Raw genomic sequence first — 25358 nt, forward strand, 5'->3', positions numbered from 1 at the left:
TAAGCATGTTCATGAATGTGTTTTCGTTATTTCTGCTAGCAGACGGGAATTTTTCTAAAAGCAGGAACTAGCAAGTTTCATGCCTAGCAACTCCAACATGCACCCTTGCAACACATGCGTGCAAATAGGTAGAAAAAAGGACACAAATATGAGGTCAGGATCATTGTGTTGATGTGCCAGATGACAGTACTAGACCTGATGTCACCATCCTGTATGTGCAGTCATCAGTTAAACCCTGTGCAAAACAGTCAAAACTATGCTGGAAGATAAGATGTTCAGACATAGTAACGTTATCGTCTGGCTGTTTGGAGAGCGTTGTGCGTGAATTCCCTTTGTGACTTTATCCTAAACACAACCAGTTGTCCAAGAATGTGATCTGAGGGACGTGTGAGGGTGAAAGGTGATGAAACAGAAGTATAACACGGTGCCAAACGTATCAGCAGGATCTGCAATCACAGTAAAGAATTCTTATAACAATCTGGTAAAGTGCTTTAAGGCCTAAATGCACACACGCAGTCAATACACTTTATATGTTATGTGCTTTTAACGGTTGCCTCTGGTTACTTGACATATGTTAATATGCAGACCCACTTAATAAATTGGCACCTCTGTAATTGCAGCTTCTGGTAAGCGTTGTCAATAATGACAGGGTTAAACTGTCAACTGAATGAAGATATCAACCATCCGTTGTTAATCCTAACTCCCTAAAGATAAAGAATCCAAAGTAGTATTTTCAAAGTCATGTTTCAGTTTTTAATTATACATTCTGTTTGTATTCTTAAATGAGAGTCAAATATTTGACCATATCTATGGTAGATAGAAGATTTGCTGTCATATTTTAAAATTAAAATGTAGCATAGCAGTGTTCAGATCCATCCACACTAAGTAAAAAAGGATTTTAAAAAAGCAATTTTTAAACAAGTTTGGTTAATTTGTTCAAATCACTGTTTTATTGACAATCATAGAACATTGATCACAAAATTAACATTTAAATATTTGTCAACTGTACATGGAGAAGCACGTAATTAAAATGCATGCTTTAAAATTTGCACTTGTGATTGGATTTTATTCTTATAGAAATAGTTCATTCAAACATCATCTGCATCCAGTATTTAGAGGTAAATGTGTGCGGCTTTAGATTAGAGCAAAATGTCTTTAAATAGATAGTGATGTTTCTAAAATAAAAAGCATACTGGATACACTTATGACCAAGACACGAGAGTTTCACCTTCAGGGCTCAATATCTACCTGTACTGTATATCCCAACTGTAAATGGCAAGATTTGGCGCGGATGTTTTATTTACAAAATGTGCACAGCGGCTGTGAAAGCTTAAATATCGACTCGAAACAGACAACAAAAACATTAAAACCATACCTCAATTCCATCTCATACAACATAACATAAACCTCTTTTGCACCTTTATAATTCAGGTGAAAAGAGATTTATACATTTCTCGACGTGACGTCTGGGCAGAATACAATGTTCATATCATACCCCGGGTATATCACGACTGCCTCCCTTCAGCCTCATCCCATCTCTGTGCTGTACAGTCTACTGTCTTTCCGTGGCCACGGCATACAATTCGTTTATTTTCTCCTGGTACATCTTCACAACAATGGGTCTTCTTAGTTTCATGGTGGGTCCTGCACAGACAGAAAAATTACCTCAATTTTAATCTCAGGCTACAGTCTCGGCTGAGCATCACTCAACCAGTGACAACAATCGACTGAAGTTTAAAATATGTTGCCGAGGGAGTGATTCGATCACTATGGAATGTTGTCTGGCATGCGGCACGGTGACAAGACATGACCTTGATTAAAGGCTGATTTAACTTGACTTCTAAACAGTGGCCCTGACGGGCCAACAACAAAGGAAGAACACAACCACTAACACAAAAATGCATTGTTGTTGTGTTTTTCTTTTTGTGGTTTGGTTTTTCTTTTTGTGGTTGTGTTTTTATTAATGTTGTCGTGTTAATGTTGTGTTTTTGTTAATGTCGTGTTTTTAATTTTGTGGGTTTGTTTTTGTTAATGTCGTGTTTTTATTTTTGTGGGTGTGTTTTTGTTAATGTTGTGTTTTTGTTAATATCGTTGTGTTTTTTTCATGTCGTGTTTTTGTTAATGTCGTGTTTTTTTCATGTCGTTGTGTTTTTGTTAATGTCGTGTTTTTGTTAATGTCGTTGTGTTTTTTTCATGTCGTTGTGTTTTTGTTAATGTCGTGTTTTTGTTAATGTCGTGTTTTTGTTAATGTTGTGTTTTTATTTTTGTGGTTGTGTTTTTGTTAATGTCGTGTTTTTGTTAATGTCGTTGTGTTTTTTCATGTCGTTGTGTTTTTGTTAATGTCGTTGTGTTTTTGTTAATGTCGTGTTTTAGTTAATGCTGTGTGTTTTTTTCATGTCGTTGTGTTTTTGTTAATGTCGTGTTTTTGTTAATGTTGTGTTTTTATTTTTGTGGTTGTGTTTTTGTTAATGTCGTGTTTTTGTTAATGTCGTTGTGTTTTTTCATGTCGTTGTGTTTTTGTTAATGTCGTGTTTTTGTTAATGTCGTGTTTTTGTTAATGTTGTGTTTTTATTTTTGTGGTTGTGTTTTTGTTAATGTCGTGTTTTTGTTAATGTCGTTGTGTTTTTTTCATGTCGTGTTTTTGTTAATGTCGTTGTGTTTTTTCATGTCGTTGTGTTTTTGTTAATGTCGTGTTTTTGTTAATGTCGTTGCCGTTTGCCCTTCAGGCCACCGTAATTTAACCTTAATAACAAACAAATGCAGGAAGCAAAACAAAATGACTCACCCAGTTCCCCTCCTCCGACGGAGAAGTCTCGCTCCAGTATCATCCACTTCTGGATTTTCTGGGCGTTGGATGTTGCTCTGGCATTGGCTCGTTCCACGCCTTCCTGAATGGCGTTGAAGATAGCTGGCTCCTTATTGGCTATGATCTCTGACACCTTGGTTGCGGTGACGTTGTGCTGCTGGCAGAAGCTCAACGCCTCGGGGCTCAGCTCATCAGTGGGCTCGCCGTTGTCGTCCACCACACACTGTGGAAAGACAGAAGGGTCATTATGGTGTTTTATTTATTCAGTAGCTGTGACTGTGTGCAGGAATGGAGGCCCGGTTACTTTGAGGGTGAGCAGCATGGAGAGGAACTTCAGCTTGTCCCCGATCAGCATGGCGTTGCTGATGATGGCCACCTCGGACTTCACCACATCCTCGATGGGCACAGGAGGGATGTTCTCTCCCCCCGCTGTGATGATCAGTTCTGTGTTTGTTCAGAGGCCAATGTCATGATTAAACACAGGGACCATTGTCCTTTATGACAGAACATCATGCTGTTTTGTGTTGTTTTCCCACTTTTTATAATATTCAGTCATATCAAGTTACCACAACCCACACAATACTCACTAAAAACAAAGTTACATTAAAGTTAAAGGGACTCCAGAGAATGTGTTTAAAGTTGTTTTAGCATCAGATTACATTATTGTCTTTAAAAAGTGTCCTTATATGTGCCATTGTCTCATTGTAGTGAGTTCTCAATACCTAAGTACTCAGATGTTTACTTAAGTTAAAGTACCAATACAACAACCAAAATGACTCTTAATTTAAGTTTTACATTCCAAATCTTACTAAGTATAGTAAAATGTAGTAAAAGTAGCACTAAAACTTTTTATTCTATAACTTAACTACAACATATATATGACATTATTTGATTAAAGTTAATACTGAGGTATTAATGTTTGAGCAGTGTGTTATTGTTGAGGCTGGTGGAGCTGCTTCATATACAGTGTGTAGTGTAGTCCAAAGGGACTAGAGCTTACCCTTGATCCTTCCTGTGATGTACAGGAAGTCATTCTGGTCATGTCTTCCCAGATCTCCAGAGTGCAGCCAGCCCTCCTGGTCGAGAGTCTCTGCCGTTTTGTCCGGCAAGTCCAGGTAGCCCATGAAGACGTGCCGACCCCAGAAACAAATCTCTCCACTCCCGTCCTTATCGGGGTTGTCCAGCTTCGTCTTGCAGCCTGGCATCACTTTCCCACAGCTGGAGAGACGAAGCATAAGTCAACAACATGCTGATTTAGACCTGAATCACCTGACACTGACCAAAAGTTGCACTACTGCTTTGTAGTAAGTGAGATATGATAATGTCAGTAAACTATCAAAAACATTTCAGGTAATAAATACACAAATCTGGCTGATTTGTGATCATTTAAACCTTTGGTTCCCAACGTTAATGCCAGGAGAATGCGATGTGAGATACAAGGCCAATGGCAGACTTAGACCCACAGTTTACATCCAGTGAGTCAGACTGTAATAATTATTATAATAATTTTATTTGCATCGCACCGTTCCCACAAAGGTGAAGCCCAAAGTGCTTTACATAACAGGATTAATAATAAGTTGTTCATTCATTCAAGGGCACAAACGGAAACAAACATACATCAACAAATCAACAAAGCTCAGCCCACCGACACAGACTCAGAGACCATGAGTGGTCTACAGAGGTCTGGCAAGCTTTTTTCTCTCTAACGCCGCACTGCAATTTCTTTTCATTGTCAAACTTCAAAACCAACCGGCGCTGCCTCATGTGACATCACATGTAAACAGAAATGTGTAAAATCAGTGGAGAAAATGACACAGCATCTCATAGAATTCTCACATCCATATCCACATAGTTGACACGTTCCATAATATTTGGCTGCTGCTGACCTTGTGATGCGGTAATCGGTGTTGGTGGAGATGGTGTGTGGGCCGGAGCTCTCACTCATGCCGTATAGCTCCAACAAGGGGATGTTCAGGCTCATGAAGTACTCCAGAGTGTCTTTGGTGATGGGGGCAGCGCCCGTGACGCAGAACCTGCAGCGGTCTAAGCCCAGCAGTTCACGGACCTTCTTTAAGACCAGATTGTTAGCCATTGTGAAGCCCCATGGCACCTGATTCTCCCTGAAACCCAAAAGATCAAAGTGGTTGAATGTTTGTTAGGAATTAAGAACTGGCCCAAAATGAAACACTATCACAGTGGCAATGTTGATCTGTCTCTAGACCCACCACTTTGGCCCAGAGAGACTATTAGATGATTTATAACCAGCCGTACTTAGTGCTAATTAGCAAATGTTAGAGTTGCTAACATGGTACCTAACAAGGGATCTCTGCTGCTGCCTCACCCGTTCATGAAGCTGTAGGTGTACTGCAGGCCTATGGACTTGGCCCAGTTGGCCACTGTCCTCCTCAGAGGGGACGCCTTGGCACCGGCAGCTTTCATCTTCTCCTGCATCTTCTCCCACACACGAGGAACCCCCAAGAAACAAGTTGGGCGAGCCTCTTTCAGTGTGGTGACGAGGGAGCCCTGGAAATACGATGATGATCATCGTCAAAATAGGAAATCCTCATCAATAATGAGATGGAGGTACAACAGTAGGTGTCCTTACCTTGAGGGCGTCTGGCTCTGCAAAGTATGTGGTCATGGCAAAGGTAACACACATCCACATGTCAACGAGCTGGGCTGCCACATGGCTGAGCGGCAGGTAACTGACCACCACGTCCTCAGCGTACTTCATCTTCAGCATGGTTGATGCTGTGTTGACTGTCCATGTCAGCTGCACGTAAGAGGAGGCAGAAGCATTTTATTCAAATAGTTTTATCTCACAGACTGCTATCAGTATCTTATAAAGCGGTCTGGTTGAGCCCGTAGTAGTGTGGTCAGGTTATTTGTGTTTGAGGTGGGACTTTACTTCCACCAGCCAGCATTGATGAGATGGTGCTGCAGCCTTTTTCTATTTGAGGCAAATCATTAGCCAAGCAAGAAGTGTAAAGGAGGCCACATCCGTTCAATGTCACAATCTCTTTTACATTCAAAAAGCCAGATCCTAAATGAAGGTTTCAGTCATTTTTCAAGCAAAAATATTGAAGAAATGCCAGACACTGTTGGGACGAGCAGTTCTCCTCCACCCTTTCCCTGTTGTTTGTTGTTTCGCTGTGTTTCCTGTCTGTACATCCCCTGTGTGTGTGTGTGTGTGTGTGTGTGTGTGTGTGTGTGTGTGTGTGTGTGTGTGTGTGTGTGTGTGTGTGTGTGTGTGTGTGTGTGTGTGTTATCTGCAGGGTGTGGTTGCACAGGCCTGTAATACAAAGTGCAACGCAGCATATTTTACAAACCAACAGCAAACTATAATTAGTCAGTTAAGCAGAAAGGAGAGCTCACCGACTGGGAACGTATAAATTAATAGACTTATAATAGCACAGCCCCATGAAGAACATGATGGATCTGACTATAATCACATACGTATGTGTATCATATTAAATTAATGTGTTGCTTAGAATAGAAGATACTTTATTCATTCATTTTTAGCAAAATATTGCTGTTGGACAATTTTAGATTCTGTCTAGATTTAAGTTCTTTCAGCGTTGTGAAACAGACAAATAAAATAAATAAATAAATAAAAATGAAAAGCGGTAGCAAGGTTTCCTTCCATATCTGTCAATCACCCACAGTACCAGGAAGTAAAGCAGGTAATGTATACAGTCTGCACAAGACAGAAGTGAATATATAATAAGAATATATGATCAGAGAACTTATACTGATTTACATCTTTTGGGCAGAAAGAATAGGGCTTAAATATTGTCATACACGCCATAAGAATACATATAAGCAACATTTATTTGATATAATACACACACAGTATGTAATTAGAGATTGTGTTCTGGATGTCGCAGTGATATTATAGTCTATTAATTCACACCTTATATAGTCTATTAATGACAGGGATTTTTTGGCAGCTGCCCTCTCTGCATGTGGCAATTAAACTGTACAGATTAGAGTCTGGATGATGACTTAACCTACTTAATAAGAGCGTAATGTTATCTCACCATCAGTAGGCGGGGCGTTTACAGGCTGATCTCTTATCTGAAACCAGCTGCAACCCGGTCTCCTGTTTTTCTTTTGTGCTTTAGATTAAAACCCACCCGCTGCTTCAGCCACACCCTGTTGAGTTGTTTGGATTCTTTACCTGCCTGCTCTCAGCCAGGCATCATCTGAAATCTGCTCTATGTAAATCCTAACAGACGCGCTCTGGTTCCAGTGCCACTTATTTGATTATTTGCTGCTTTGGTTGGTCATATATCATTAAAAACTTAAGATCTTAATGTTTTGGACTTTCGGTTGACAACAAAACAAGACAGTTGAATATATAATTGATTCTGGGTATTGTCGTGCAATTTTTTTTTTGTTTTTAACAAACTAAATGATTAATTGGCAGTTAAAAAGAATTGTCATTTGCACCCTTAGAAGAAATAATGTGTATAAAGTTGTCAAACAATAAAAACTGAGAAAAGGAAGGTATTTGTCTCAATAACTCACATTGTCATGGCTCAGCATGACTCCTTTGGGGGTGCCAGTGGTTCCAGAGGTAAAGATGAGAGTGCAGCACTCGTTGGCCCGGAGACTGTCGATGACAGCATTCAGCCGCTCGTCGGGCACGTCCTCCCCCACCTTCAAGAACTCTTCCCACTACACACAGAGATTATGTTAGAAAGATAAAGGTCTGAATCCAACTGTACTGAACTGTCGCTGATTCGAGTTCAGTCACATTGAACTAAGTTCAACTCGTAAACAACATGAAAGAAAGATAATCATTTTGCATTTTAAGGTCAGTGTTGCAACTACAGGCATCACATAGAGCATACAATCAGATTTATGTGGATTATCTGCGTGAACTTACCGTATACAGGAATGGCAGTTTCTGTTGCAGCTCGCCTTTATACTGGACAATGGCTTTCAGGTTAGGTAGATCATCTTTAACCTGTTGGGAAATACAAATGAAAGAAAGGTCATGTGAGGACAGACGTGATTTCTTTACTTTATTATCTAGTTATACTAACGAAGCTCCTGACCTGCAGGATTTTGTCGAGCTGTTTCTGGTTCTCCACAACCAGGACGTCAGCCTCACTCTTGGCAGCCACATACTGACAAGCTTCGGGAGAGTTGGTGGTGTAGATTCCAGTTGCCAGACCCCTATACACAAATCACATATAGCAGAGTTAAAAGCCCTGTTGAATGCATGCATGCCATTTCAAGCTTCACTGCGGATGTGGCTCAGTGACGTTTAAGAAGGTATTTGCTCTTTTGCCTACAGATTGTATCAAAAATATGAATCTGGATGGCTGCACACAAGCTTCACCCCCTTCAGGCTCCCTGAGACTTGACACCTGAACGGCCCAACGAGGGTAAGCAGGGACACAGACGGATGTTGAGATAAGCGTGTGCAGATACAGTGTCAGGTGTAGCAATGCCGATGAATCTCTACAAGTCCACTTGGAATTTTACCAACTTCCATTAAATGTGACCTTACCCGGCAAAGATGCAGCCGATGTCTGAGATGAACCATTCTGGGGAGTTGAATCCCAGAATCCCCACACCATGGTAACGCTGCAGCCCCAGCTAACAAGAAGAATAGTGGTTAAGCATGTATCTTTAATGACAGTGCCTCCATTACTTTTGGCCTACATCTCGTTTCAAAAGCCACTCCATCTCATGGGATGTGAACGTGTTCATGAAACAGGAGACGTAACACAAGCTGTGAATTTCACACGCCCAAGTGTTCATTTTCAGCAGCCTGATCTCACACCACTGAGGGTACAGGGAGGGGGGCATTCTGGGGTACTGTTTACAAAACTGCTGCAAATAGGAACACACAGTGTTGTAATTGTGTAAGTGTGTAACTCCTGTGCAATAATTCACATGCATGTCACACATGTTTCTTGTATTGAATCAAACACTTCTGTTACACTAGTTTAGGGGATAGATGTTGAATAGCAACATAAGATATATCATAGTGTAATGTTTGGCTCGACTTCAGCACACTGGATTTAGATGGAACTGTGGCTTTACAGTTCTGACTCACAGCTTTCAGGGTGTTTGGATTCATATTAGGTGCAGAATTTCTAACACTTTTTTTTTTTTATCCCTAATCCTCCAGTTTTAGGAGAATTATTATCCATAATATGCATAAAATGACAAACCAAGACTTGGCCAACAGGTTGTGTATTTGCTGAAAACCAGTCTAAAAACCAGAAAGCAGAGGTGTCAAAAGTACAGACATTCTACTACTTCAAGGAGAAGTACATATACGTGTGTTCAAAAAGACTCTGGCTTTGGCTTTGAAATGTACTAAAGTATAAAAAGTAAAAAGTATCCCTTTGGAGGATATTTATACGTCATATTAATACAAAAAAACAAATCTATAACTCCTCTCAAATGCATTAAAGTACCGAGCCTGTTTTGAAAATAGCAGAAAATACAGATATTTGTTTTCAAATGTAGGGAGTAAAAGTAAAACGTTTTTAGAAAAATAAATACTCAAGTAAAGTACCGAAACCTGATAATTCTACTGAAGTACCGTCAAGTATTTGTATTTGGTTACTTCCCACCTCTGCCAGAAAGCCCCTAGAGCAAGTGGAAAGTGCAGTATTTGTCTGGGAGGGAAGTATCTGTCATTGGGCCATATTATTAAATACAACAGGACCACTTAGTTGCTTTTAAAGCTAGTGAATGTAAACGTGCATACAGTGACACATTTGCTCGGCCCAGTTTCTGTTCCTGCAAATGTGAGGATTTAGTTTGGTTGTGCAAACACTCAATTAAAGGTAAAAGACAACACAGTTCATGTTTCTTTTAAAAATTAAATGTACTCGAGTTGAGAACCAACATACCAAAACAATGAGCCACTGCCAAAATATTTCATGATTATTCAGTAGTAATAGTATAATTATTCTTTTCTACACTATATGCAGAACAAGTCAATTTGCAAACCAACCTTGAGGAAGCTTTTAGCTGCTGCTCTGCACTGCCCGTAGTACTGGCCCCATGTCAGGGTTTCCCACTGGCCTCCCTTTTTGTAGGCCAGGGCTGGATGATCCGCATGGTTTTCCACAGTCTGCAGGAACAGCTGGTGGATGGTGATGGGATTCTCCGAGGCCGGGCCCGAGCCCTCCATCCTCAGCCTGACTGCATCGTACCTGCTGGTGCTCCATAGATTGTCAGCTGGGGCCAGAGGTGTCGGAGCGCTCGCCTTCGACAAGGGAACTGCCCTGGGCTCTTCTGCAGTGGGACAACAGGGGCAGCCGTGTTTACCCGCCATGACAAGTCAATTCAATAAGACACCCGAGTCACACCGGCACACTGAGACTGCAAGCTTTAGGAGAAGATCCGGGTGCACGAGACGACTGCAGACATCTCCCAACCACCCTGCAGCCTTTTCCTACTGTGTCAGAACAACACGATTTACAGGTTATGGAGTGAACGAGGGAAGGTCTTACTGATACCTGAGACAAAAGGGGAATGTCAATGTACCTACCATTCAGGTTCAGTAAGAGGAAGTGTGTTGGAGCATCAGATAACACAGGCAATAAAATCCTACGTTTGTTTGTGTTGCTAAATTTACCCGCTTTCATTTGCTTTTTTAATCCTTTTTTTAATGTCTTTTTATTTTCCTGCCATCACAATGTCAGTCTCACCAAAACCTCACAGAACTCCTAAAACATGAAAGGCGTTTGCCCCCCGAGCATTTAGCACCTACTGTTACAGCTCTCTGACTCGGATGTGCATTTTTCTCTCCACCATGTGGCTGTAAGTGCGTCACTTAGACAACTTCACACAACTCTTTTCATAAAAAGGTCTCTCATTTCAAAGGTCATGGTGCGTCATTTGATACAGTGAGACGGGATGTTTTTCTTTACTGCATCTAAAATCCCCCATCAGGCTTTTCAGACCACCATTAGACTGGTTCACATCACTCTTCTTCTTATGTGGCAGATATAACGCCTCTTGTTTTCAGTTGTATTTGTTTTTCTTTTGAGTTTTTCACATAAGGCTCTTACCGAGTGAAAGGTCTTCAGTGGCTTCCTCCAGCTCAGAGGTTGTACTGAGCTCAGCTGTGGTGACGTTTCCATTGAGGACCAGAGTGGAGTGGGTCTTTAAGTCAGTGGAGATGCTGTGGATAAACACACATACACACAGTACACATGGATCAAATCGACATGATCATTCAGATGTGTTCCCTGCTCTGGGACATGCATCACTTGGCATACCTCTCAGCTTTACCATTCACGACTGCAACACCATTGCTCTTCACTGAACTCTCCTGGACGCTCATCTCGTCTTTGCTGGAACAGCAGAAGAAAACCGACTTAGAAAGGTGTTCAAATTAGAATTCAATTGAGCATTAAAACCCTCCACGCAGTTGAGATTGCCCATTGTGAAACCAGGCTGCTCCGGCACATTTATACAGGGCTGACATACACCAAAGTCATTGCAACAGGTCAGAGCCAATGACCGCCATCGCCAAATGTTGAAACTCTGAGTATTGTGCCAGAAAGCATTTCAGGACATTTGCATGCTTTGATACTCTTTGACCCACATGATCACACCTAGAGGTCTCAGTCATCGCCAGTTCATTACAGTTCACACGGGGACTAACCTGCTGCACGTATTACATGAAACGTAAATATTGTCAAAAAGGCTCGGCTGGAAGGCTGCCTCACTCAGGGGATGCCATCTAGTGTCCAAAACATTTAACTGCTGTTTTGTGGTCGCGAGCTGTAACTTCAAATAAACTGCCTGAAGATACATGAAGACATATCTAAATACAATAGCAAACTATCAGTGGAGATGCACTATAACTGTTGCTTAAGTAAAACTAGCAGCTTAGTACTGATCTGTACAAATACCTTGAATGTAGGAAGTAAAAGTCCTACATTCAAGATTCAAGTAAAAGTACAAAAGTATCAACAGTGAATGTACTTGAAGTTTTCAGAGACATGTTTTTACTGATGCTGAACACATAAGCAGTATTCTAACGTTACAGCAGGTGGAGGAGAGCACATTTAATAACTTTATTTAATGCTGGATAGTTTAATCCACAATATCATATTTCAGAAATTGATCTTATATTTAGTTTGAAAAATCTTAATCTGGAAAACATATAATAACTCCAAGTGTCAGATAAAATCCAGAGTGTAAAGTATCTTAAAATGGAAATAGTCAAGTAAAAGTACCTCAAACTTGTACTTACTTACATAAAAGCACTTAGTTACTTTCAACCACAAATAAGCAACACATTCAATGACATACGTCACGGTCGGTTTGCAAAACAAGTATTAGATTAAGATCTGTCAAATCAGCAGACCATCGGTCTGACCCCTACTTTTTAACTTTTTCTGGATCAAAGTTCAACCGACTTGCAAAACTACAGTGTGGCAATATGAAGTGGCAACGACACACACTTAAAATGCAGTAGAAAGTAGATTTCATCCTCAGTAATGATTTGTACATTACTCAGAAAGAAGACATGACCTTTGAAGAAAAATGTGTTTATGATCTTCTAGTGAAAGACTAGACTCGAGACGTCAAGACTAGACGCCCTACAGTCTTGTAGGCAGAGTAGTTAGAGAGTTTTAGTCTCAGTACGTAAGAATGACGTCCAGCAGAAAACAACTCATTCATTGTGGACGAGTGATTTCAAGTAAAGGCTCAGTTCAAGTCGAATGGGGCTATTTCCATCTCTTAGTTGTGCATTTGTTTGAAACATATAATACCAGAGTGAATTCAGTTTGCTTCAGTCAACACGTCAACCAGAGTTTGTCTTGGCTCAAAATGAGGCTGAGGTGGTACCATGCTGACTCCCGCCGTGGCATGCATTCAACTGGCTATGGAAAAAAATACTAATGTGCTTTCAGAGAATACAAGTGACAGCGGTGTCTGTCTCTAGTATGTTCCTTTTCGAGGTTCTAGGGAGACGTCACATGTTGTACACATCTAAAACCCTCTGAGGTAAATTTGTGATATCGGGATGTTTGAGTAAAATGTAATTAAATGTGAATTCCTGTACATTGAATGTCCATTTCTATCTTCCTGTTGTGGTAATATGTGTTCTGTTGTCCTATCACATGATATCAACTAAAAAGTCCCCTGAAGCAGAAAAAGAGCGTTACATATCAGGAACAAAGATTTTCTGTCATCCTCATAAGAGACATGTGGTCACCATAGCAACTTATGACAACAAACGGTGCCCTGCATTCGTCTCTTCACACAAAAGCAGAGAATTGGAACGTGTCCTACCTTCCTCTGGGACAGGGCTGAGTGACAGTAGCCGTCAGGTGCAGGAGAGGAGACCTGGATCAACCTTTGCCCGACGCAGGTGCTCGACTTTTGGACCCTGGAGAAATGATCCGCCTGAAGAGGACTTACATCAATGCACACAAGCTTCCCCTGAACTCACACCTCTGGTCCGGAGCTTTAAAGACTTTTGCAATCCTCGTCACACCTGCTGGTTGACTGGTTAAAGATCCACCAACAAGCTTGACCAAAGGTTACGTCTCCTCTGGGTGAAGGAGGCCTGGAAGCTTACAACAGTCTGCTGCTGGTAACCTGCTATGTTGTTGTCCATTAGACCAGCAGATAAGCAGATTTGTAACATTTAACGCTGGAACGCTTGAGCAGGTTAAGAGCTTATCATTGTTAGATATGCAGATGAGACCTATCTGAGAAATACTGATAAAACCAGATAAGTCCCCTCAGGTTTATGTGGAGAGTTGAGACTTTGAACGATAAAAAGAGTTGTTCAACCGTTGGACCAAACTTGTGCAACTCTCACTTTTTCTACTAGATGGACACATCAAGAACGAAGTGTCAAAGATACACGGAAATGCACTATTTTCTCAAACATTAATTCTTCCACCTTTCTGTCTGGCATGATAAAAAATAAAAGAGCACTATAAAAGAGTCGGTGGTCACGGTTTTCTACATAAATTATTTTTTTTGTCACGCGTCATTCGTTCAGTCATTGTTTCTTCTTTTGTCTGATAGCTGTGTTCCAGCTGTGTGTGTAGTTCATTAAGTAAATATAGTGCAGAGTTCAACCCCTCCGTTCTCAAATGACCCTGTGTTACCTTGCTCATGGGCACCGAGGTCACTGAATCATACCACCCAGTCAGACCACCTCTGCCCAGACTCTGACCCTCACGCCCAACATGGAGCACATGACACCTGTGGAGATCTGCCGAGGGGACGCATGTGAACAGGAGGGTGTTTTTGTGTGTCAATTATTGATGTGGAAATCAATGAGTTGTTTTGAGATGTGGTTGTTGTTGACGTGTTGTTTTATGCTCTAAAGATGTTTTTTGACGTTGTGAATGTGATGCTTAATGAATGTCCACGACAACAATCTCTAATACATTCAGCGTTTATGAGACAGCGTTAATTCATATTTTTCCCCTCACATGATAATTTGAGTAGAAAACCTAATTCAATTAGATTTTATTTATAGTGTCATATCACAACAGAAGTCATCTTAGGACACTTCATACACTAGAATACGCTCATTATTATCAGTTAATACAATATCAACATCACCCAGGGGCAGCAACTAAAGAAACAAATGCCTAAAAATAAGATGTTAAGTATTCCCTGATTTTCTTTGACTATTGCTGTATATTAGGTCGTTTTATTATCTCTCTAGTATCTGCTGTTATTTTTAATTATTACAGACGCTTCCACAGTAGAAATATTGTCTTTATTTGCAGCCAGATAAAGTCTTCATTTTTACATTTGTCAAAATCAACATATGTACAAGTCATATTTCTGCCTGGTGAAGTTTGGTTCTTTGTCCGGGATGACAGGCTGAGGTTATGCTGACGGGATCAAACAGGTGAACGTAGCCAGAGGAGACAACACACACAGGAGAGCGCTATCCTGGTGGCCACGACATCTGTCTTCCTCCCAGGACGTGAATGTGAAGGTGGTAAACTGACTGAGCACCGTGCTTCCCGTCGTTGATCACTGCAGAGGGCGGAGAGTTACCCACAATTCAGTGTGCAAGGAAGTGCATTTTCCCACATACTCTATAGTCATATTTCTAGAAACTTACCAACTCTGTATCCTTCACTGAGAGACTCTTGCTTTGCCACATTTTTGGCAACAACCAACAAATGTCCTAAGAGCTGAAAGTAAAAAAAAAAAAAAGAGTGTTGACGACATAATGATTGCACATTATTCATAATGATAATTGTCTTTTCAAGGATTCAGCTTTGAGTGTGACTGATGTTCTCTGTTGGACTCGATGCCTGGAGGAGCAGCTAAAGTGAGCAGGCTGTATCCTGGAAACATTGGTTTTAATCTGTATTGCTTCTTATTGCATGAATGTATTTTTAAAGGTTTTGTTTTGCTTCCACCTAAGGTGAGATGAGTTGAACTTGAATGATATTCACACTTTAATATAAGACGCTGGGCTGTGGTCATGCACATCGCTGACGGTTTAATCAAAAATAGAGCACACATTCGGTATGTGGGATTTATGTTCCAAAATGTATGCCTTCCTGTCATTTCTACATTTCCACTGGGCTTCTCTGAATACTGGTCTCTAACGTTACAACGCTAGCCTTTCATTGCAGATCTTCAGATAGGAGCGTATGCACACGTTATCTCATCCAGCCAGTCAACGTCAGCAAATACACAGGAATTATCATGGCCTTGCATAACAATGCTGTTTTTATGCATTTCTTTTCTGCTTCATTTGTGCAGGGGTACTTTATTATTACCTTATTTTACAGTTTGTTTTTCAAAAAAGGAAAACCATTAAATGTATCCTATCTGAACAACAGTGCAACACATATATTTGTTTCTTAACTAAACGTAAGGACAGTGTTCCCAGGGTGTTTTAAGCATATTTCATGATAATAGTGTGAGATGCATTTATTTGGGGCAGGAAAATCAAAATGTCTGCGGCTATTTTCTTGGATACATTTAAATTAAGGAAAATTTAACGCAACATATTATTGTTTTTTGGATTATGTGTTTAACTGGGCAAATGGGGGGATGATTATCTCTAAAATAAAGAAAGTTTAGAGTTTGGGGTGACAAAGTCCATGAAGAGAAGCTTTTCGGAGTCTTGTGTAAGAAGAGCCCAGGGGAGGATGATGTTGTGACAGGTTAAGAAAGATGTGTGCAGCAATCACATGTAGGTGAAGTGTTCTCAGCACCTCACGACCCCTGTACAGGGTCAGCGAGGAGAGAACAGGCATGGATTTACCTCAGCATCATCATCTTTGGCCTCACTTATTCTGGGAATAGGGACCCTTGGAATAACCAGGAAGTGAACAGGGGCCTGTGGGCTGACGTCCCTGAACGCCAAACACTGATAAACACAAAAACAACATCATATGTGGCGTTTTTAATTGCACAACCTTCTCTAAATTATCTCTGGCGTCCACGTCAGACAAGATGTTTACCTTCTCGTCTTCATAAATGATATCTGCGGGGATGCTTCTGTCAATCACTCTGGAGAAGATGGTGGGGGCCGGGGAGCCGTACTTCCTGCTGGCCTCCTGTGCCAGACTCACCTCGTCACTTTTAGTGCACAGCGGTCTCTGCGGGTCAGAGAGACGCACAGAGGAGGCTGAAAGCTCTGATCTGAGATCTGCTGCAAGCACGTAAACACGGCAAGGAAGCAAACCTGTGGGTGGTGGGGCGCTGCGTGTCCCCCACTGTCACCACCAGGACTAGTGGAGCAGCTGCTGTCAAACTGCTCCGCTGCAGTTAGCAAAAAGAAACCCTGTATGAGGATAAGAGTTGTCGTGTTTACAGAAGCTAACGTTACCTCGGCTCGACAAACACGGTGCAAACGGCCGAGGTGAGCCGTCCTGGTCCCGGCTAACTGCGTCCGCAATATCTGCCGAATAGACATAGCGAGCTAACAGCTAATATCGGATTACCTAAGTAAATATTCCAGGCTGTATCTTCTCCACCCAACACAGTAAAGTTCAAAGATCTAGTTCACAGACTAAACTCTGTTGTACGTTGACGTTGCCTTCAAGTACTCCTCGTAATGTTGACGTGGTTCTGACTCGCAGCTTGAAGAAGACGGATTTCAGTTTAAACTACTGAGAAACGACACGCATACAGTTACTGTTGGTCACATATATTAATATAGCGCTGTTCGGTGTGTATAGGGGCATTCATGTACCGGCAATTAAGTATTGCAGGGATCAAACGTAAACATGCAAGTATATCATATATTATTGGCCCAAAAAGTGAACTTTTCTCTCATCGATTATTAGACAGGACTTCATTGCTCATCGTCTCCCATTTTTGGACCTGGTAGTGTAGATTTACGTTCTCTAAGTCTTATAATGTCCGTGATAATGTTGTGTAAAAATCAAACTTACGATATTTGTGAATGCGTCCAAAGGGAGGGTCGCTTCAAGAGCCTCACCGTTCTCTGATGCTAAAAATGACACTAATATTAGCAATTTAAAGTAAATCACATGACATGGGCTTAAACTAAATTAACTATAACAGATATTTAACATTTCTCTGTTTAAGTGTAGGAGTTGATCTTTAAACGACTACTCTAGAATAGGGGAGATACGTATTTTATTACAACCTTTCGTACGCTAGGGGGCGCTGCTGTGGGAGACTACTGGCTCACATGTCAACGGAAGAACAAGTTGAAGTCGAGTCAAAGAAGAAACATGGCGGCCCGCACACGGCTGCCCTTGCTGTTCCCCAGAAAACTGCCTCCGTTTAGAAACCAGAGGCTTGCTCACACCGAGGCTGCTGTCAAGGAGCCCGCGTATCCCGCCCTCGTCCCCTCTCTCACGGCTAAAAGCAAATCTGCTCGGGGGCGGCAGGTCCAGGACCAGGTACAGAAGATATGTGCTTCCCCCGTGGAGGAGAAGCTCTCCCTCATCGCTCGCGTCCAGCGGAAGAAATTTGTGGTTTACCCTCAGACTTTCGCACGAAACGCAGACAGTTGGTACCAGCACTTCACCAAGACCGCATACATCCCGGGCCTGCCCGAGAAGTTGACCGTGGTCCCGGAGCAGAGGACCGGGGGAGAGGAGGAGGGGAAGGAGCTGGAGGAGCGCTCACCTCCATCCCCGGCTCAAACCACGGTGGACGGGGTTGGACATGATGCGTTCGCGGACATCCGCTCCTTAGTGACTCGTGTGATTTTACAGGAGCACTGGCACCTGATGAAACGCAAACCTTACGTGTACAGACACCAAGAGCAGATGGTTGGACCCTTTCTGAGAAACCTGGTGACCGAACTCACCTTCAATCTGGCCAAATACAGCCCACTGCTCCGCCTCTCCAGTCTGGGTAGGCTCTGTGATTTCTAGCTGCCTTGACATCCACTTTGGGAATGTGGCTGGTACTTTCACATGTGGCCCAGGAAACATGGTTTTCATCCTTATTTTGACCGATCAAAGAGAACAGGGTGTTGATATTTTTGACTCAACACCAATTATGTGACTTACCACTTGCAGCTGGTTTAGAGGACAAAAAGTTAGAAACGTGCAAATCATTTAATAGTTCAAATTTACCAAGCAACCAACATTGGCGAGCATCTCAGCCTTTCTGAAATAGAGGTGTAGCACCACAGTAAAGGGCTGACAACACATCTACTTTGATAGCAGCTAAACAGCTTTTTCAAGTCACTCATGATGATTATCCTGATAACTTAAATTCACCACGATTAAGTTCAACAGATTGTATGAATTATTATTCCACAGACAACAGTTTGACCTGACTAAATCATGTTTCTTTTGTGTCTTCCTATCAGATATAAACCCCCAGGTCAACTTTTATTGGAGGAGGGGACAGAGAATCATCCCTAAGGGGCACCGGAAAGGCCGCCAAGAGCCAACCAGGTTCCAGATCGACGACCAGCCACTGAGTCAGATCAGGATAACTCAACAACTGGCACAGGTAGACATCATTCCCATACTGAGTTCATGCATTCACCTGAAGTCATGTTTGGGGGTTTTCATACATGACAAAGCTGCCAAACCAGAATAAAAGTATCTCAACACAGATTCACACCACTGATGACACGAATACTTTAAGCACACATTCTCAAAGATGCTATAAAATGTTACAAAACGTGACACATCAGAGATCTTAATGTCGAGATGAAACGTAATCGCAAGCTCATCTCTCTTCTGTACTGTGACATATTTCTGAGTTTGATTTTTTGATTTAATTGTTCAAAAGTTGCAGATCGATTGATGGATGTCATGATGTTATTGGAACTTCATATCAAGCTTTCAAGTGATTTTGTTGTTTTCTGTCATTTTAATTCCTCACAGTTTACCCCACTGGAGGCCTGTTATGCAGCTGAAGTCCCAGAGGTCAAGTTTGCTCCCGACGTGATGCCTCTGTTCAGAAGACAGTATGACAACAAAATCTTCACAGGTAACACCAGAGGCTCCGTCTTCATCCTGATTACAGGGTTTTATCAGAAGAACATCAACTGATCATGCTGTATGTTAAGTTGCATGTTGTGGTATGTGAGTTGAATTGTTATTCAGTCGCCACTAGGGGGCAGACTGAATAACATGCAAATGTCTAAGCTGCTGTCATGTTCTTCCTGTTCTGGCCTATGAGTCAATTGTGTTTCCTGTTTTTTAGATACTATTAGGATAAATCTCCACGTATGATTTAATCATTAAAAAAGGACACATTGTCAGATTGAATCACTTGCTCGGTTCACATCAACGTTGTCTCCTCTTGGTCTCACTACCAGGTGCCAAGCTCCCAGACCCGGCATGCTACGGCCACACCCAGTTCCACCTGGTGCCCGACCGCTACCACAGAGACCGGATGGCTCGGAGGCAGCAGTCTGATCAGGTGGAGGTCTTCCTCAGAGCCAATGCACTCGCCAGCCTCTTCGCCTGGACGGGAGCTCAGGCCATGTACCAGGGTGAGTTCTGTACCCAGGAAAGAGATGCACACAGCTTATGCACCGACACAGACACTGATGTATCAGATGTGACCCAAAAGCCTGGATCGGTATCAGTGATAACAGTATTGGGACTGAACAAGTCAGATCAGTGCATCCCTTGTATTTAGTGCTAGTCTTTTTAAAGTGGACGTCACCTGAAGACAGAAGAATCAGCTGTCTCGTTTCCTCTCACCTCTGTAGGTTTCTGGAACCACGAGGACGTCTCCAGGCCATTCGTGTCCCAGGCTGTGATCACAGACGGCCACTTCTTCTCGTTCTTCTGCTACCAGCTCAACACGCTGGCCCTCTCCGTGGAGACGGACGCCGACAACCCCAGGAAAAACCTCCTGTGGGGCACCGAGAGCCTGCGACTGTACGAGAGCGTGCAGGACGGCGAGGTGGTGGGTCTGAATGACGGCGTCATCAAGCTTCTGGTCCAGTTCCTCATGAACCAGCCGTAGAAGTGCATACTGTGACCTCCAAAGTGTTGGTAGACACAAGGAATCAAGAGGAAGAGCCCGGCGTGGCGGACGGGAGGGGGGGAGGGTCACTTTGTATAAAATGTAATGTTCATAAAGTAGAAGAAGCTGTGTTAAACAGGTGTAAAGTCCTGAAGAATTACTGTACAAACATCCAACATTACTATTATTGTGCAGACTGAAGCCTATTTATTCATAAATAAAATCCAGCTTTTCAAATTAACGTGTGTGTGTGTGTGTGTGTGTGTGTGTGTGTGTGTGTGTGTGTGTGTGTGTGTGTGTGTGTGTGTGTGTGTGTGTGTGTGTCAGTGCTTACTACTAAAATGTTAACATTCATATCTTATTCATTTCTATTTTTGAACTCCTACAGCCACTTCCCTTCAAAGGAGCTCTTCGATTTAGCATTGCACTTACGACAGACGGTTTAAAAGAAGGAAACGGATGGAAATCAATGCAACCGAGACAGATTTTATTCAGCGTGTACTTCCTCTTATTACTCAACTTATTGTCTCCTGTGCAGTTAGACCTGTTAACAGACGGTGACGTGTAATATTGCTGGCGTTGCCCTTTAATCTGTCTCCACGTCGCCTCACACGAGGGCTGTGATGAGATATTTACTGCTTGTAGTTGTGATTTGCTTGTTTACATACAGAGTGGCACACCTTTCAGGTCTGCAGCCTAAAACATTAAAGACAGTTAAAGTCACGACAAGGGGAAACTAAACGAGTGAACATCACTACATGAACATGAAAAAGTCACACAGCATCTGCATATATGACGATATATGATACACACGTTATTATACACAGCATCTTGGGCACACATTACAAGGACAAAGTGCCCAAAAATATCATTTGAAGCACGGTAGTCATGGTGACATAAGTGCTTCAGCGTGTAAGGCACTGCTCACAAACCATAATGCATAAATATCTGAAGAAATAGAGGAGTTGCGGTTGAAGTTGGTGCCCAAAAGAAGAAAGTGCACTTCCTTTTTGAGACTGGGTGTCAGAGGCTCAGTGATGGGTGTCAGTTTTTCCACAGGAAGCGGGTGCATACAGGGTTCAAGACTAAAACCAGAAGGTAACCTCTCAGCTCTCTCCATCGATTAACAACAAAACTCACATCTTCTAGTGAAATAGAGTGGACAGAGTCAAATGAACGATTATTACGTGGCGGTTATTGCACTTCGCCTGGTGATTGTTATAGAATAGCTGCTGAGATATTGATTTTATAGCTTTATAATCACATTTTACATGAATCTTAAATATGGCAACAGTTTTGAAGAAGCTTGGATCTGTTGGATTTGCAGGCTTTAAACTTTCCGCTGCCTCATTGAAGAACTCTCATCTGGTTCGTTATTTTCATCCTGAGTCCTGGTGAAAGAAAACATGTACATCATGAAAACGACACATTTAAACAGGAAACTTAACAATCTACACATCTGAGATTCATCATAGTACTCACGATGTGTCTGCTTGGTTAGTCGCCCCATTTCCTGAGAATGCGGCAGATCATTTCAAGTTAAAATACAACATACAGTAGACACGTGAACAATTATATATACTTATTATATTACATATTAACAATTATATTAGATATTTGCACCATGTGACTACCTGCTGCGTTGCTTTTCTTGGACTGACTTCTCTCGTAGAGCAGAATGGCGGCAACCAGCACGATCACTTCGATGACGATGGCGATGAAGGGCTTCAGAGGCTCCTGGAAGCTGATGACCTGCAGCAGAGTTTGTTTTTTACTCAAGAAACAGTAAATCTGTACAACAACATCTACTGATCCATCAAAAGCAACAGTCCTGCATTCAAAACCTTCCAGGAATATTGTGTCCTTCATCTCTCCACCTTTTTACTCCTAACTGCTGGCACTTAGCTAGAGGTCAGCTAGAGGTCAGCTAGAGGTCAGCTAGAGGTCAGCTGCTGGTCAGAGTTACAGAAGCTACAAACCAGTAGGTGTTATAACAAGAATACATTTGTAAAAGATTAAGGAAATAAATATGGAAACATACAAACGGATAATTAAATAAAGTGAAATAGAAATAGGGGAGATATAACGATGAATAAAAAGTTAAATAAAAAACATGGAAATAAAGACAAATAACAAAATACACAATACTAATAATACAAAGTAAATTAATAATTATTATTAGCTTGGTGGTTATTGCACTTTGGCGATTGTAAGTTGATTTGTAAGCATTTTTATTTTTTCACATTTGATTGTGCATTTATTTCTGTACATAGTAATTTATCTATTTTCTAAAAGGTTGAGATTGTCTTGATGTTATTATTCTATAAGCTTTTTTTAGGTTAAACTTTAACCGGTGACAAGTAATTATAGTTGTTAGATGAATTAGTAAATGTATGAACCTAAACTAGGAACACTCAAGTCAAGTAAACGTGCCACAGTGTTTGTCACGCTCCATATCTGACCTTCAGCTCCACGTGGCTCATGGAGGTGCTGACTCCGTACACCGCCCCACAGTAGTACCGGCCTCCGTCAGCCTTCGTCAGGTTGTTCACCACCAGTTTGGTCTGCCTCTCTTCATTTTTGATTTCATAGCGGAGAGGCTCTGTGGCAGCTAAGATCTGCTCCTGGAAGAAATATATCAAATATCAAATTGAATGGGTCAGAGGTCAAGAATGTGATCAGATTCACAATCTTTCACAGTGAAAAACAAAATACCACTAAACAGTTTTTTAAAGAGAAAATACTTCATCAGTACCAAAAGGCATCAACACGCTTGTTTTAAAGTAACAATGAAAAATATTCCGAAAAATATTTTAACTCAAAATGTAATATTTTTTCCTCCTTCTGGAAATAAAATATCGAGCTAATCCTTTCAACAACCATCTAATCCATGTTATGTCCTTCCAGCACAGACTGTTTCACTCAGAAATACATCACAATATGCAGTTACATAGTGTTGAAATGCAGTTTTCTGCTGGAATTTAAAACCACACATGAATGCTCAGAGCACCTCACCCACCTTGTCTGTACCATTTGCTTTGTACCAGTTCCAGGTGTTAGGTTTCGGTTTGGCTTCCTCCATTTTACATGCCATCACCACAGAGTCGCCCACATAGCTGACTATCGGTTTATCTCGCACCTCACCGATCTGTGGAGCTGGTGGACGACAAGGAAGCACAATAATGACGGCACATTATATCCTGCATTTTGTTTCCTTCAACCTCAGTGACTCAACATTGTGTTCATTATGAAGCTCTGGAACAAGCTGATAACAACGCTGACATTTGAAATGTGATATATACGTTGAAAGGATGTGGTCTGTACCTTCCAAAACAAACTCTATTTTTGCTTCACTTCCAAACAAGCATGTGTAATGTCCGAGGTTTTCTTCACTGACGATGCTGAACCTGAAAAGCAAAACAATATATAAAAGAAACTCAGTGTGCTTTGCTTTCATGTAAATTTAAAAATGTAATATTTCTATTTAAATTCACTCATTCTACTCTTAATCCTTGATAACCTGAAAGTGGAATGTATTTATTTTTTACAATTGGCAGTGCAGACTAAGAATAGTCAGTTTTGAGATTTCGAGCCGCTGGCCATTAAAATATACATTTAATTTGTGTTACATAGAAGATTTTTGTAAATCATGATGCACACACACACATGCATTTAAATGGCTAGCATAGAACCATAGGCCATACCTATCAAAACTAACTGAAAATGCCTTTTCTGAAGCACATGGATGGAATACTGAACATATGAAGTACTCACAGCCGTTTGAAATGATACTGATCGTTCTCCAATGGCAGCGTGACACGACTGTTCTCCACCTCCTCCCCATCTTTTCTCCAGAACCCAGTTATGTTTGGGAGTTTGTTCTGGTTACCTGTCCAGGTACACTCCAGGGCTAGATTGACAGGGTTCAACAGTTCAACCTTCTCCGTGTGACTTTCACCTGTGAGGAGAAGTTGAAGCACAGACGCAATGGAAAATCACAAAACACCCTTCTCTGCCATAATACTATGATTTTAAAAGAGTTACCTTTGAGAAAAACGCTCCTTACATCTGTTGGCAGGGGACTGATAGGAACCAGAGGTGGGGGCGTTGGACCGGGTGTCTCTGACCAGACAACACAGTATTAACACACACACTCTGGTTGTAATATAATAATAAATACTTGGTTTCTAGGTTGCACTAGCTGATATTCTGAAACAAGAATAGTAATGAAGGTACAATGCAAACAAGCTAAAACAAACAAAAAAAATCAAATATTAATTTCCTAAATATCTCAGGGCAGGATTAAATGTAGAATACAGACAAAATGTGCTCACGAAAGGTTCACCTCTTCTCATTTTTAGTGGTATTATAATAAAAAAGGTGATATTTTTTCAAATGTATGGTATCATCATCATACCCAATAAGGACAATAAACAATCATTCATGGTAAATGTATGTCGAATTAAAATAGAATCATATATTTGTCACAGGTATATAAAGTCTTTCAAATCATTTTATATATTTTTTTTAATCCTTAGGTAAGTCATTGCTCTTGGTCTTCATGTAGAGTTTCTGTGTCCCGTGATGATTTCTGACATAATGAAAAATAAACAGTGACTATGAACAAAGGATTTACTACAACTTTTAGGATTTACTACAACAAACCAAAATGTTGTTGATAAAACGAAACACGATGGTATGGAAGCCCTAGACATTTTTCTTCTACTCCTCACAAGGTTACGGCTCATCTGGCAGGGAACTGGGATGCAGAACAAGATTGTAACACGACGCCCAAATGAAAGAGTCATTTACTTGTAATGGTGCGTCTGCAGGAGACGAGAAGCAGGAGGATTTGAAAAAAGAGCTGCTTCCAGGAGGCTGACATGATTATTATCCCTCTGTCGTCTCTGCAGGCAGGTTGCTCACTGCTTCTCCCTCTGCCTGCTGCATCATCTTAAAAAAACAGCACCCACCCTCCTCCACCACTCCTCCAATAGCTGCACGAGTGACGCAACCATGATATGACCCTGCAGCCTGTGAGTAGCTGACTCCATCCATTATTCAACCAGACGGGTTCATTTCTCAATGCTGTGTCGCAGTGTAGGTCCGGTGTGAACATGCTGAAGTCAACATTCCTGTG

General features: G+C 41.5%; 4 protein-coding genes across 4 annotated transcripts; 1 reads left to right on the forward strand and 3 right to left on the reverse strand.

Annotated features, from left to right (window-relative positions):
• Positions 1-1535: 1535 nt before the first annotated feature.
• LOC311022776 (long-chain-fatty-acid--CoA ligase ACSBG2-like) lies at positions 1536-13110 on the reverse strand. Its single transcript, XM_084024324.1, has 15 exons — positions 13094-13110; positions 11065-11139; positions 10855-10967; positions 9792-10075; positions 8328-8416; positions 7870-7990; positions 7698-7778; positions 7337-7486; positions 5412-5579; positions 5148-5329; positions 4693-4926; positions 3807-4024; positions 3111-3250; positions 2786-3029; positions 1536-1644 (listed from the first exon to the last, which is right to left on the reverse strand). Exons 2-15 carry the CDS (start codon positions 11127-11129, stop codon positions 1553-1555), a joined length of 2181 nt encoding a protein of 726 aa, XP_083880450.1. The 5' UTR covers positions 11130-11139; positions 13094-13110; the 3' UTR covers positions 1536-1552.
• Positions 13111-14487: 1377 nt separating this feature from the next.
• hint2 (histidine triad nucleotide binding protein 2) lies at positions 14488-16855 on the reverse strand. The gene is made up of 5 exons (XM_084024996.1): positions 16629-16855; positions 16261-16398; positions 16062-16166; positions 14901-14973; positions 14488-14812 (listed from the first exon to the last, which is right to left on the reverse strand). The coding sequence occupies exons 1-5, from the start codon at positions 16713-16715 to the stop codon at positions 14721-14723; spliced, it is 495 nt and encodes a 164-aa protein (XP_083881122.1). The 5' UTR covers positions 16716-16855; the 3' UTR covers positions 14488-14720.
• Positions 16856-17460: 605 nt separating this feature from the next.
• On the forward strand, positions 17461-20457 carry mrps30 (mitochondrial ribosomal protein S30). Its single transcript, XM_084024994.1, has 5 exons — positions 17461-18133; positions 18597-18742; positions 19123-19228; positions 19560-19736; positions 19959-20457. The coding sequence occupies exons 1-5, from the start codon at positions 17503-17505 to the stop codon at positions 20216-20218; spliced, it is 1320 nt and encodes a 439-aa protein (XP_083881120.1). The 5' UTR covers positions 17461-17502; the 3' UTR covers positions 20219-20457.
• A 233-nt stretch (positions 20458-20690) lies between these two features.
• emb (embigin) lies at positions 20691-25199 on the reverse strand. Its single transcript, XM_084024995.1, has 9 exons — positions 25031-25199; positions 24263-24340; positions 23993-24176; positions 23543-23625; positions 23238-23374; positions 22681-22842; positions 21853-21970; positions 21701-21731; positions 20691-21609 (listed from the first exon to the last, which is right to left on the reverse strand). The coding sequence occupies exons 1-9, from the start codon at positions 25101-25103 to the stop codon at positions 21549-21551; spliced, it is 927 nt and encodes a 308-aa protein (XP_083881121.1). The 5' UTR covers positions 25104-25199; the 3' UTR covers positions 20691-21548.
• Between the last annotated feature and the right edge of the window lie 159 nt (positions 25200-25358).

The sequence above is a fragment of the Eutrigla gurnardus genome (genome assembly GCF_963514095.1).
Source record: "Eutrigla gurnardus genome assembly, chromosome: 13".
Taxonomy (NCBI): Eukaryota; Metazoa; Chordata; class Actinopteri; order Perciformes; family Triglidae; genus Eutrigla; species Eutrigla gurnardus.